Below are 14,777 nucleotides of genomic sequence, written 5' to 3' on the forward strand. Positions count from 1 at the left end.
CCTTCACCATCAGAATCCCACTTCCTTTCCATGCTTATCTCCTACCACCCTCACCAACCCCACCCGACACGAATACATACATATTGACCTGACTCCCCAGACCCCGAGCCCCAGCCATGCCCAAATCCTCACCCTTCCTCAAACAGGATATCACCTTTCAAAGCTCAATTTCTTTGCATGTGCTGTTCCTTCTGCCAAAACCTTCTTCCCGCTATTCTTTTCAGATTGGCAAATCCCCCCTCATCCCACAAGACCCTCCTTCCTACAGATCCTTACTGTGCCCTCGCTAAACTCCTTCCCTCTTCATCTCTAGGCCAGTAAATATCACATAGGGTAAGTGTCCAATATCCACTAAACAAATAAGCCATAGTAATGATAGTTAATACATACAGAGGAGAAACGCCATGCTAACCACTTTGTAAGAATGATCTCACTCAATCCTCATAAAAACCCAAAGACATAGTTTCTGTCATCATTCCTACATTACCCGGGAGGGCCACTGAGACGCAGAAAGGTAAATTAACTCACTCAAGTTCATACAAATAGTAAGAAAAATAAGTCTGCGTGACTCCAGAAGTTAATCATTTAATGCCAGTGCCGTGTTGGGGAGGGTATTGCATACCACGACATTGTAATAGAAGCATATGTGTATGAAGCTTATCTATAAAATGTATATTACCCATATTAAAACAGTGATAACTCAGAATCTAGTTACAAAATGGCTGTCTCTGTGAAATGTGCCTTTAAAAAAAGACCACTATTGGCCACAGAGAATGTAAATTGTCATGAAAGATACAAACATGAATAAGATAGTACCTGACCCCAAGGATCTCTTCGATCCAGTGAAGAAAATAAGATAACATTGCATACAACTCATGACACAGCCCACTTTTTGAGATATCACTTTTCTCCTTGAATCGAATATATGTCCTTCAAACGGTGTCATAAATTAACTCGCTATAGCCCAGCCTACTGGTTCTAGATCAACACTAACTCTTAACATTAATTCAAGCTCCTTCTTCCCAGTATAAATTGTGCAAAATCTTTTGATTTATAAACCTTACACAAGGTTGCATGCCTGCTGCCTCTTGACTCAGAAAAAATACAAGAGAAAGAAAAACAGTCGGGGGTGGGGGTGGGGGTGGGAAGGATCTGCCTTCAAGCAGGAGGGAAAATCATTCTTAAAAGGAGACAGAGAGCCCTCAGTGAAGATTTCTGACTAGTATTACATGCTAATGGTAACCATAATAGTTACCACAGCTAAGTCCTTAGTACCAGTATCCTATCTCAGAACTGGGGGACAAGACAGATTGTTAAAAATTCTACTTCTTTGAGTTCAAATCATGGCACAAAGGAGCCAGACAATTTTTTTAATATTTAGATGCTATCTTATGTTTCAAAACATAAGCATAAGTGTAAAGAATTCAGGGAATTCACAGTATATTTGAAAAAGGTTTAAGAGCGTGGTGAAACACTCCTAATGTTAGTTTAGAAAGCTGGATTCAAAAGGGCACCCACTATGTTCCTAAGCATGAGAAGGTTGATACACATGCTTGTGTGGATTCCATTTACATACTAATATGTTAACAGCCATTTTTGCTTGTATTTTAGAGAAAATGTGTATATGCCTCTTTGCACATTGTTGTATTTATAAATACTTTATGTTAAAAAAACATGGTGCATTACCATGTTTTTAAAATTAGAAAAATTAAATATGTTTTAAAACATATACAATTTAATTTTAAATAAATTGGCAGAGAAAACAATCATAAATTCTAAATTCTTTTATTTTTTTTAAATTTTTTTAATGTTTATTTATTTTTGAGACAGAGAGACAGACAGAGCATGAACAGGGGAGGGTCAGAGAGAGAGAGGGAGACACAGAATCTGAAGCAGGCAGGCTCCAGGCTCCGAGCTGTCAGCACAGAGCCCGACATGGGGCTCGAACACACAGACCATGAGATCATGACCTGAGCCGAAGTCGGAAGCTCAACCAACTGAGCCACCCAGGCGCCCCAATTCTAAATTCTTTTAACATTTATTTATTTTTGAGAGACAGAGAGAAATACAGTGTGAGCGGGGGAGGGGCAGAGAGAGAGTGAGACACAGAATCCAAAGCAGGTTCCAGGCTCTGAGTTGTCAGTACAGAGCCTGATGCGGGGCTCGAACCCAAAAACCATCAGATCATGACCTGAGCCAAAGTCGGACACTTAACCAACTGAGCCACCCAGGCGCCGCATAAAGTCTGCAGCAATGTAGACTAGTGATGTGTTTTTCAACATCAGCAGCATGATGTTAAAGACTGATACTATTTTAGCACAATCAGAAAACCGGAAAAGGTGAAAGGGATTTCAAACATACAAGTTTTTGTAGGGGGCGCCTGGGTGGCTCAGTGGGTTAAGCGTCGGACCCTTGATTTTGGCTCGGGTTATGACCTCCCGGTTCCTGAGTTGGCGCCCCACATCCAGCTCTGTGCTGACAGCGTGGAGCGTGCTTGGGATACTCTTTCAAAATAAATAAATAAACTTTAAAAAAAAAAAAAACAACGAAATTTTTGTAAGATTGGTAGTAGTTGGTAAGATGGTGTTTAATGTGGCCAGTTCCTGGTTATTCTCAAGTAACACGTGTTAAGATTTAGAAAACCTGAGACCATTTTACAGCACTTGGGAGCCCAGGTAAGCCCCGCCTATGTGTCGTTTCTGCACTTCCAAAGTCAGGAGCTATAGGGCTGGATGATCTTTCATGTCTATTCCAGCTCTGAAATTCTAGGATTCAGCTATTTTGAGAGTGGTCGTCTCCACCAAATGTTCTCCATAAGAACCTTTCAAAGGCAGGAGATATTCACCAACTGCTTCATTTCAGTTTTAGGCAAGAAATTTTAGTCAACTGCAGGGTAATCATGGCTGAAATTATAAGGCAGAAGAAGACATGTGTGTGTGTGTGTGTGTGTGTGTGCATTGCCAAAGGGTCAGCCTTGTTTATTAGTTTAGCTTTTGCCTGTCTACACAATTTTCAGTCTCAAGATAAAATCCTCATGAGTCCTAAGAAATGACCCTATCGGAAAGCAAAATTTAACAAACGCTACCCTCTCAAAATATATATATATATATATATATACACACATATATATGCAAATAACTTAATGTTTGAGCTATGCAAGATACTTGACTAGAAAGATTTATAAAAAATATTAATGTGGAGATCTAAATAAAAATCGCAGGTGAGTTGGTCAAGGAGATGTAATGTAGGAAGCTATGCGTAGTTTAAAGAACTCAGTAAGGAAAAATCAAGGAAACTCTACCCTGGTATTAGTGGGACATACCAGCACACTGGAACGCCCAGGTGCATCTCTAAGGAAAGCAGAAGGAGGCAGCTTTCCTCCCCGTCAACCTGAGCCCTGAGGCCAGAAGGATGCCGCATGGTGCCAGTCAGCACATCGCCACTTCCACTCGTGTGCATTTTCACTGTGTTAGGGAGCAAGCCACAAGGTGTCACAGCGGATGATCAACTGGCAGGGCTGTTATCAGTCCAGACACGGAGGTGGCGCTTCCGGCTTCCAGCCCTTGCCGACACAGCTCCCTTGGAGAAGTCTGTGCGAAGCTGTGTGTTGAGAAGGGCGCCTCTTTGAAGGAGATGGCCAGTCAAGGCCAGCAGGTGTGTGCTCTCCATTTAGGTGGCCCTGCAAAGGCTCTCTGGAACAAGGGACCCTCTCAACATTCTGCTCTCTCCACTGAGTTCTTAGCCGGAGCAAATCCTGAACGTAGCTTCTTCCCAACAGAATGGAGGACGTGAGTCCCACACTTCGGTCAGTCCTTAATCCAAGACTACGGTATGTCTCAGAGATCATTACAACCTGGATTTTGGGGGCGATCGCGGCCACCAGAAGGTATATGATTATCACGTGAGCACTACTGTATGGCACTGAAAAACCCTGGTCACGTTAGCATATATTGTGAGAATACCAAATCCACAAGTCTTATAACATCATAGCAAATTTTGCTCATTAAACGGAAATATGCTAGTACAAACCATGCGAAAAAAATATTTTTAAAGATACTTTCAGGAAATCAAGCAGTGTTTCATTACTTACACTACTCGATTTGCTGATAGGATAGAGAATAAGGGCAACAGCTTATGATCATTATCTTGGTTCACATTTACTGAGCACTTACTACACATAGAAATCCTCCCTTCCATGTGGGAGATGCATTCCAAGCCCCCTGATGGATGCCTGAAATTGTGGATAGTACCAAACCCCATATTTACCACGTTTTCCCCTGTCATACAGAACTATGATAAAGTGTAATTCCTAAATGAGGTCCAGAAAGAGATTAATAATAATTAACAAGACAATAAGACAGTGATAATAATATGCTGGAATAAAAGTTATGTGAATGTGCTCTCTCTGTCTCGAAAAACCGTAGCATACCGTAGTCACTCTTCTTCCAGTGATGATGCCAGATGACAAAACGGCTATGTGATGAGGCGAAGGGAGGTGACAGACGCAGGCATTGCGATATGGTGTTAGCCTACTACTGACCTCCTGACAACATATCAGGAGGATCACCGGCTCCTGGACCTCCGTTGATGGCAGATAATTGAAACCGAGGAAAGCGAAACTGCACACGGGGCCGGGGGCGGATTACTGTTCCAGGCATTGTACGTGCCTTAGCCATTCCCCTCCCAACCTAACACTCAGGCTAAGAAAACAAACCCTCAGAAAAGTTAAGAAACTTTCCCTCAGATCACACAGCAGGCAAGACGCAAAGCCCGGGTTTGGATCCAGATCTGACTTGTTATCAGTCGTACTTGAGTTCAGATCTTTACACTCCACGCATGTCCCTCTTGTTGCTCCAAAGGAGCAGACACCGGTGCACATGTTTCCCAGCTGGAAGGTGCACACGTACACAAACACAATCTGATTGGGGCAAGGATCTCTCTCTCTGTGTGTCTATCTGTCTGTCTCTCATGCACACGCACACACGCACACAAACGCACGACAGTTAGCAAACACAGTTATCATAAACCACAACGTCATATACTAATATAACTTCTCTTATTTTCTGTTGGGCAAATCACTTCAAACAAGCTAATTAATGGCCCTGAAAGCCCTTTCCCAAAATGCAAAGTGCTCCGGGAAATGTAAGGTGTGGTCACGATTCCTATCATAACTCATGGCTGTGGCCCCCTCGGCAGATCCAAAGAGAGATAAGTGGTAGATATATCAGATGAGGAAAAACACTAGGATAAGGATAAAGATTTTTAATCAGAAGTCAGGAGACTCCCCACAGACTCACACCACCCAGAAGGCAAGATTCTCAGGTCAATGCTTTCTTCACAGAAGAAATTCCCTCTTCAGCCTTCTTTTTTCTGCAGGTCTGGCTGAGCATTCTATCAGTGAAATTCACCGGGCTATTAGGCTTACAGATTCTTTTCCAGCTGTAACTGTTGGTAAGACTCGAGGTAAACTCCAGTGTGAATCTGGGTAGTGTTGGCACAACTTAATTTCCTTTATTCAACTGATATATTTTGCATATCAACTATGCGTTACGGGGCATGGGGAGGTGCAGCGGGGAGGGGGGGCTGTGATTGACAAGTCTGAACAAGACAAATGAGGCCCCTGCCCTCACACAGCTCGTATTCTGGGGGAGAAAAACAAACGCTTAAGAAATAAACTAGAAGCAAGAAAATATCAGCTTGCTGTCATTTTTGTGAAGAAAATGATCAGGCCATGTGATAGAAAGTGAGTGGGGTTAAGGGAGGGAATTTTAATTGAGGTGATCCAAGGGGAGCTTTTCTGTGAAGGGCACATTTAAGCTGGTCAGTAGAGGACCTACTAAGTGCTGGACGCTCACCCTTCGTGGTCATTGCTTTCTTTGAGATATTTAATTGATCACCTGCAAATAAAGTCAACATCAGGCCAAATTCTAATTCAAATTAGGCCTGCTAATCCTTCTATGGATTATTATGGAGGAACAGAGCTATCCCACCACCGAGGGCAAAGATGTTGAGCCGTGAATGAGCTCGAAGAGTTAATGGATCCAAAGATGGTCCCTGTGGCTGGAGTCCACTGAACATGTAGAAGGAGAGGAGACGAGACCTCGGGATCAATTGTATTCTCACAGCTAGAGCAAGGAGTTGGGAGCTGACGCTAGGTGTGAGGGAAAGCCAGAGAGTGATGTGATCGGATTCACGCTTCAAAAATATCCCTGCGGCTGCTTGCGGGGAACAGATTTTAAGATGGAGAGAGGCAGCAGGGAGCACAGTTGGGTGGCCCTCCAAACCCTGAAAAGAGTGGATGGGGTTGGGATGTCACCAGGACAGAGTACTCCCCACCTCTTCAGAGGGGTCTGTCAAATCTCTAACCCTGAGCCTCTGTTTTCATTTGGAAGGCTAACACTTCAAATTAGGTTAGTCAAAAGTGGTGGTAAAGTGAGGGCAAGTCAGGGCCTCCAAAAGGGGTGGGGAGCCCTTCCCACCTGCCTTGGGAGAGAACACTGAAGGCAGGAGTTAGAAGATGGCGTCCCCAGGGATGCCGGGGTATGGACTCCGCCTCCCCGTCTCTGGGTTTCACTTTTATCTGTTAAAGGAGAACGAGAATGCATGCATGTCAGGCTTGGGGTGGATAAATGAGGAAACCCATCTTATGTCCGACAAGTGGCAGGCGTTTACTGTAAAGACGGTGGCCTCACTGAGAGCCGAAGTAGGGGTGCAAGGGTAAGGAAGGAACATCACCTCCCACAAAGAAACGCAGAGACACAGGGTGTGGAGACTGCCTCGTACAAGAGGATCAGGATCCAACTAGGTGGGTAGGAAGCCCCTGGACACCTTATTTTCTCTAAAATTCCTTTTATTTTTAATTTTTTTCATTTTTTTTTTTTTATTTTTGAGAGAGAGAGAGAGAAACAGGGAGACAGACTGTGAGCAGGGGATGGGGTAGAGAGAGAGGGAGACACAGAATCCAAAGCAGGTTCCGGGCTCTGAGCTGTCAGCCCAGAGCCCAACACAGGGCTCGAACCCAGGAACCGGGAGATCATGATCTAAGTCAAAGTCAGATGCTTAACTGACTGAGCCACCCAGGCACCTCTAAGATTCCTAATTGATGCAAAGGAAGCTAACACCATGACAAACTCTGACTGTGATTTAATCTCCTTATATTTGAATTGTTTAAGACAATTAAAACACCGTCTTCCACAGAGCCTGCCTGAGAAGAGTCCAGCACAGGATGGAAACCTAACTATTTTTAAGTAAAAGAATTAAACTTTGAGGTGACTATGCATCACAGTCCACAACACTTTCAGTGACTTCAGAGAAGACCACTTCAATGAATACCGAGGACACTCATTCTTCCATAGGGAGTATCATTTTGGTTCTTTTTGTCAACAAACAGGGTATATTTTCCACCTCTGGCATCATCCTTTGGGATTTCACATCATCCCTTTTGAAATCAGTCAAGAATTTGAGAGACAAGTGGTCAAGTCAAGTTACGTAGACGAGGTCCACTTTCCAGGCAGTGCCTAATAAATTTCTACAGGTGAAACCAAAGTCCTGGCTAGTATTTCTTATCGCAAGAGAGGTGTTACAGCAGCGAAGTTAACAGCACAATCTCTAAAACTAAACTACCATCTGTGTGACCTTCGACAGTTTACTTAACCCTTTGTTTTCTCAGTAAAAATGCAGTTAGTAGTACCTACCTCATGAGGCAAGTATAAGGATTACAGGCACTGACCCACAGAAAGCACTTAGCCCCATGTTCGACACATAGCGAGCACCCCAATGATGTTAACTATTATCATCCTGACGACCTTTCAGAAGGGTCTGTACCTTTCAGTACATGGACACACCCATAATACACTATGAACCTATCATGGCACTTCATTGTAAGACTTGGTTTGTATGTCTTCCTTCATTACCAAATTGTAAGCTTCCAGAGGACAGAAAAATATTTTAATCACCTCTGTATTCCCAGATATTGTCATTGTCTAAAATACGGCAATTCTCGAAGAGATAACCGAATTCTGTTTTAAGTATTGATAGTTGCCTATGTGCAGATGCATGCTCCTACAATGTGAGTTTTTAAAAAAAATCTAGGCTCAAACTGATGGAAGGAAGGAAGGGAAAGAAAGAAAAAAGAGAAAGAAAGAAAGAAAGAAAGAAAGAAAGAAAGAAAGAAAGAAGAAAGAAAGAAAGAAAGGAAGGAAGGAAGGAAAGAGAGAAAGAAAGAAAGAAAGAAAGAAAGAAAGAAAGAAAAAGAGAAAGGAAGGAAGGAAGGGGAGAGAAAAAGAAAGAAAGAAAGAAAGAAAGAAAGAAAGAAAGAAAGAAAGAAAAAGAGAGAAGAAAGAAAGAAAAAAAGAAAGGGAAGCAAACAATATCTTTGTCAGATAATGACAAAGGTATATGTAGTCTCCACATCAGTTGAACATTTTTTAAAGCTCTGTTTTCTGACACTTTAAAAAAGAGATTGTTTTCCCAGATCAATTATATTTTTGAGACCCACCAACCAAATCCAAGTAAGTTGATGAATCTTGTTCTTGACTATGGATAAAGTTGGATATTCAGGGTTGTTTGTTTTATGTGTTGTTGGCTTGTTCAGAAAGGAGGTGTTCTGTGTTTCTCGTGAAAAATGAGTTAATGTGGACAAATGTAATAAAAGGAGATTTATAGCCCTGTTCTCCATACAATTTAAATTAATTTCTTTCTGAAACCCAAACAAAAAGCTAAACGCATAAAAAACGCATACTGTTTTAAATCCTATATTATCATTTACACACCAAAAAGGGAGAGATTTAAATGTGCATTGATTTTAGACTGATAAGAATCTGTGTTGAATGGGAGTTGAGAGATTTTTTTTCTTCTTCTTCTTCTTGGCCTCCCTACTAATAGTTAGTTTGCAGCAATTTTTAATTAAAAACAGTTCCCATCGCAAGAGCATGGGGGGAAAATAAAAAGACGTCAGGAAAATAAAATCGGTATGAGTCCTGCAGTTTGTTTTCTGAGGCCATGCAGAGATTCTGAAAAATAAGAGAGTTTGGAAGTTCTCCTTTTTTAAAACTGCACTTTGGTTTCATTTAACATTTTCAAAACCGCTTTCCTTACCGCTACCAATGCCCCCTCCCCCCACTCCTCACCAACCCCCTTCGGAAAAACTTGGAAAGTTCTGTGTTTAACACTGAAAATCATTCATATGATGCGGAGCAACGACAACATGTTTCTTTCTAAATTTCTAGGGAAAAAAAAATCCAAGTTATCACAAAGTATTTCTCATTTTTTTCTACCTATCCAAAATACCTAATCTCATTTTAACTAGACTCCGTCTGATCAGGGATATTCAGCTACCCCATGAATAAACATGATGTTACAACGGGAAACCCTGTGACTGAAGTATATAAAAATGTAACTGAAAGAGAAGAATGAGAACCCCCCCCTTCAGTCCCCTCCCCCCCCCCAGGGAGTTTGAGAGAAGGACCAGGAGGGGTACAAGCAGCAGATTTAAATTTCAAGGTCTTCAAACATTTTTCACGTTCATATTAAATCCTGTAAAACCAAAAACTGTAATTCTAATAAAAACCTTGTGTGTGTGGCTTCCAATTGTAATCACGGTTTTCTCTTTTGGGGTGGGATGTGTAATGTTGATAAAAGAAAAGGGGGAGAAAAACCCTCGAAACAGAACAAATACATAATGGAACCCACACTTTCCTGGAGTTTGTGGTATTTTATTAAAAGGAGCGCATTGCCAACAGGAAAAAAAAAATATATATATATATATATATATATATATATACTTAAAAACAGCTTTATTGCAATGCAGACGAGTTTGGTAGTTTGAATGAGGACAAAGTACAGAAAAGTTACCAACGATAAGGAGATTTTTATAACTTGATAAACTTTCTGAAATTCTAGAGGAATCCAACACCAGTGAAATCTTTTCTCGAAAAATGAAGGTCACTATCATGTGTTTCATATTTTACCTATATTTTCATTTCACGGAGCTCAGGAAGTGGGGGGAAAATGCTGTTTTTGTGATTACTGAAGCTTTTCGGAGAACAAATTCTGATATCTGTACACCATGTCTTTATAGCCTACCTGATCGCACTCTGTGTGCGATGCTAAACTAACTGTATAATTGGGCACTTGTGTCCCTCCCGGATACATTTGGGACAGCAAGACCATCCATGAATTTTGGAAGACACGGGTAAATCATGGTAGCCTACACAACGGAAAATGTCACCCCCTTCCTACTGCCTGGGAATTACTAGTGACCAACTGTGACGCAAATCTCCAAGAGTTTCTCTTAACTTCATTTAAAAAGTGGGGGGGCGGGGGTAGGGAGGACACCCACGCATTTCTTTACGAAATTCCACTGAGATTCTGATGTTGCAAATAAACTTTATTTCCCAGAACAGCCAATAGCATTTAAAACATATTCTTGTTGTTTTTGTTTGCTTTGTAATACACTCATATTCCTTTAAAAAGGTCCTATAATCTCTTAGAGACTTGCTCGCTTTTGCCACAAAGATTATGGATCTAAATTACGTCATGGTGAAATAAATGTGGAGAGTGTGGGGAAGAGAGAGCACTTTTAGGGTGGGGGAAGCTGATGCCCAAAGCAGCTTCAGGGAGCACCAGGCCCCCAAAGGCATCAGAATTAATTCCAAGGACCTAGTTCTCAAACTTTCTCTCCTCTTCCATGTAGTGATGCATCCACTGGCAAGTTAACAGATGTTTACTGAGTAACTACTATGTCCCAGGAACTTCAGGCTCCAAGTGCTACTTTAAACAAGGCTGGCAGGGTCTCTGCTTTCCGTGTTTTCTCCACTATCACCCCATTATTTCAGGGCCATTTGTGACTTTGAACTGAATACCCTGAACCAAGAAATAATGTCTGTGCTCCTCGTGCTGGCTTGCAGCACTCTCTCATACAGAAGAAAACCAAACCCAGGACTTTTGCAGAATCTGAATTTTTAAGTTAGAGGGGTATTGCAAGGTAATTTTCATATGAGGAACCGTGATATCGATGCCAAATAGTTAGTAAGTGACAGAAACAAGTTAGGAACAGGAGAACTCCCAGTCCAGTGCTCTCAAAACTGTAACTACTCTGCTTCTGATGGACTTCGATTTGATTTAATTGGAAGAAATGCACCAATCACTTGAGAGAATGCCCCAGGGAAGGGGTTGGGGGTCAGCTACTGGGGGAGAATAGGTAAACCCCTTGCTTCCTTACCATTTTCTTTCCTTTCCATAAAAAGGAGGTTACTAGGAAATTTCTACAAACTCGATTACAATTTATTCATTCAACATTGATTTGCTACAATTTCTTTCTGCCCGAATCTATGTTTAAAAAGGAATAGGGACTTGAGAGTATTACCCAGATTGTGTGTGTGTGTGTGTGTGTGTGTGTGTGTAATGAGGAGTCAGTAAATAGTACCATGTAATATAGGAGCAGGAACCAGAAGACAGGAGAAAGAACTGAGTCTCTTTTGTCCAAAATGATTGAATGCATTGGTTAAGTTCCAAAAGTCACTCAATAATCTATTTGATTTTGTGTGTGAATAACCTGGTAACTCTTGCTGGGTATTATTGTATTTTATGTCAACCGTCTACAGGGCTCAGAACAACTTTATCATCAATAATCATTGTTGGTAAAGGCACAATGTAACTTTCTCACGAAAAGTTTTTTTTTTCGAAATATTTTCTTTTCCAATTACAAACTATGATCAAAATGTAGTATTTAATGTTAATATTTAAATGGCTCAGTAGAAATTATTTTATTCTCTCCTTTTTACATATGAAATAAAAACAAATTTATGGCCTTGGGTTCATGACATCATTTACGGCTTGGCAAAGAGAAAAGAAGTGTCAGGGCAATTATTTGGATAATTGTAAAAAAGATCTAATTAGTGGGGAAATGTTCAGGGTTGGCTCTAGAACATACCAGAAAACAGTTCGCAGTGCTTTTTTGTCACAGTCAGAGAGGTTTTTAAAAAAATCTTTAAGATTTGTCAGAGCAAGCTTTTCTCTCCAGTTTCTTGAGCTATGAAGCTGTTTTTTTCTACTCAGGGGAAAATCTTTAAAAGTAATACCCCATAATCCAAAAGGTAGGAGTTCCTGAGTTCACTCTCACAAAAGATAATGTGACATTTTTAAGAAACATACCACAAATGGGGGACTTTTCGAAGGTGTTCTCTCAAATGTGAAACAAATGTGGGACTTTTCTGCAACTGTAGATTTTTGTGAGGGTTAGGACACAGAAGTGCCCCAGATAATCTAGCTGTGACCTGGCCAAGTGATAATTTAGGAGCACAGGGGAACATAGACATCAGAGAAATCTGCCTGTTCTTCTGACCAAGGAGGATGGGAGAAAAACCTCATTCCACAACTTCTCAAAAACTTTCCAAAACGCGAGCTGGACACAGGTTATTTTTTTTAAATCCTGTAGCTGTTCAAGAATTGAGCCTTCATGGCCCCTGTTCTCTTGTTTTCAACCAAGTATATTTTTAAGACCTTTTTTAACCTCAAATTTGTATAGCAATTAATGTGTGCCTGAACTACAAGACATTTTCTATCCGCCTAATTCTGATAAGCAGGCTATGACAACCAATAGCTCATGCAAGAATTTAAGAGTCCAACAAATAGTTGCAAAAACCTGAATGAAAGATACCAACTGTCACACACACACACACACACACACACACGAATATCATTTCCTGCCAACAGGTCGCCACCCTAAGCAAAACAGAGTTTACACTTGTGTAAAAGCTACTGGCTTCTGGGGAGAGAAACAGTATCATCAATTATATTTAACTTCTATGATGTATTAACATATAAAGAAAACAGCAGTACTAAAGACAACCCAGTTTTTTAAAAAACATCAGTCCTTGTCCAGGAGTTAGCCAATCAGAAAGCAGGTCACATCTTGTTAGCTGTATTAAATGCATTAAACGTCATGAATTCTCCATGGCTCTGTTGACAATTTAAAGCAAGTGTGCTTTATTTTATCATACAACATTAACAGAGTCCCCTTCCAGAGCTGAGACTTAGTGTTCAATCTAAAATTCCACCAAGGCTATTTCCTTAAAGCTCTGTGCCTTCAGCCCTCTGGGTATTTTGTACTCCGGCAGAGAAGACGGAATTCCCAGCGATTTCTACTTCCCAAAGTCACTTTGGTGCACCCATCACAAACTCCTTGTCAAAACACTTCAACACAAAGCCCCAACTTACAGGCAAATTGGACAGCCCAGCAGCCCAGCAGCAAGACCCGGCCAGGCTAGCCCAGAGAAAAAGTCAGCTGGCATTAAATATTTAAATTGCAGGAGGCAGTCTGGAGTTTTGCATTTACAAAGTTCTGAAAGTCCTGTTCTCTCGGCTCCCAGAGTTGCTGGCCGAGGAGGCAGAGGCTCACTCCCCCCTCTCAGGCACAAGATTACAAATATGCAAAACTCAAGCTGACTTGAAGGCTGAGCCGGCTCCCGGGGAAGGTAGAGCTCCTTAGGAGACACTCCCAGCAGCGATAAGAGAAGTCGAGAACCCCCTTGCCCCAAGCAACTGGTTTCTGAATTTAACACGGAAATACACAAACAATGTGTCCCTCCAGGGCTAGTTCAGAAAAGTGTGTGGGCTTACCCTTCTCCCCCCTCCACCTCGATTTTGATGACTTTGAAAAGCAAATGCAGGTCAAAGCAGACTTCCTCTGGGATTTGTTAAAAATGCATTTTGCCAGATGCAAATGATCACAAAATCCCTTGGAATCATATCTCACGAAACACTAACGGGACTGACTCAGAGCCTGCAAACCCCAGAGTTCTGGAAGAAGAGCATTTCTGGAGCCCCGGCAGGCAAATCAAGTGCTGGGTTGTCTATTTCAAGATTCCGGCAGAAACTGTCCCCAGCTCCAAGAGTTGCTGTGCCTGGAAGCCCGGCGTTCAAACTAGTGGATTCATCCTGGCGCTCATTTCCACGTACGTGGTAGTATCTAGTGGGACACTTCCCACAGAATTCAGCCAGCAGCCCAGGAAAAGCCCATGCACAGTTTGAAAAAAACACACAAACATACACCCAAGGTTGGAGTACTTACCTCTGTGCGAGCCTGCAGCCTCTTGTTCATCTCATAGATTCGGTATTCTGGCTGAACCATGTATGGTGTATGTCTCCTATAAAATGGGCCGAAAGGAGAAGAATAGAAGGGGTCATGTGGTGTGCTGGACATCTTGCCTGCTTGTCGAAAATCAAGCTAAACAGAGTATCAGTAACGTCCATGCAGAGCACATGGGCTGTGTTCCTCACAGTACAAAGTAGACGCACGCACACGCTCACACACACACACACACACACACACACACATACACACACAGAGGCAGGCAGGCAGGCAGGCTGAACACACTGGCTGGGAACTGCTGTTGGAGCCCTCTATAGCAGGAGAGGAGAGAGAGAGCGAGAGGAGGGAGGGAGGGAGGGAGGGAGGAAAGGAGGGAGGGAGGGAGCACGGGAGAGGAGGGAGAGGGAGAGAGCAGGAGCTTCAGAGAGGAAGGGAGGTTGGTAGGGAGGAAGGGAGGAAAGGAGGGAGGGAAGGAGGGAGGGAGGGAGGGAGTGAATGAGAGAGAGAGAGAGAGAGAGAGAGGAGGCTGGATGGCTTTAGGCACCACTGCTTGTTTTTAAAGAAGCAGTTTGTGGAGAGGTCATTTCCTGTCCACACTGTAGACTAGTTCAAAAATATAATTCTCCTCACAGTCTGACAGAAGTCTAAGGTTTGGTTTTAATTTTTTTCCTCCAGCCAGGACCCT

General features: G+C 42.1%; 1 protein-coding gene across 7 annotated transcripts in view; it reads right to left on the minus strand.

Annotated features, from left to right (window-relative positions):
- Positions 1–14,521, minus strand: part of LDB2 (LIM domain binding 2) — a 382,619-nt gene extending 368,098 nt beyond the window's left edge. For 2 of the 7 annotated variants that reach the window (XM_049630349.1, XM_049630350.1), the window contains exon 1: positions 14,072–14,520. In XM_049630349.1, the coding sequence (XP_049486306.1) occupies positions 14,072–14,203 (132 nt within the window). In that variant the 5' untranslated portion in view covers positions 14,204–14,520. Of the gene's footprint in view, positions 1–14,071 lie in introns of all 7 variants that reach the window. The other 5 variants (XM_049630348.1, XM_049630353.1, XM_049630354.1 and 2 more) reach the window with 3 other exon arrangements.
- Between the last annotated feature and the right edge of the window lie 256 nt (positions 14,522–14,777).

The sequence above is a fragment of the Panthera uncia genome, chromosome B1 (assembly GCF_023721935.1).
Source record: "Panthera uncia isolate 11264 chromosome B1, Puncia_PCG_1.0, whole genome shotgun sequence".
NCBI classification, from domain to species: Eukaryota; Metazoa; Chordata; class Mammalia; order Carnivora; family Felidae; genus Panthera; species Panthera uncia.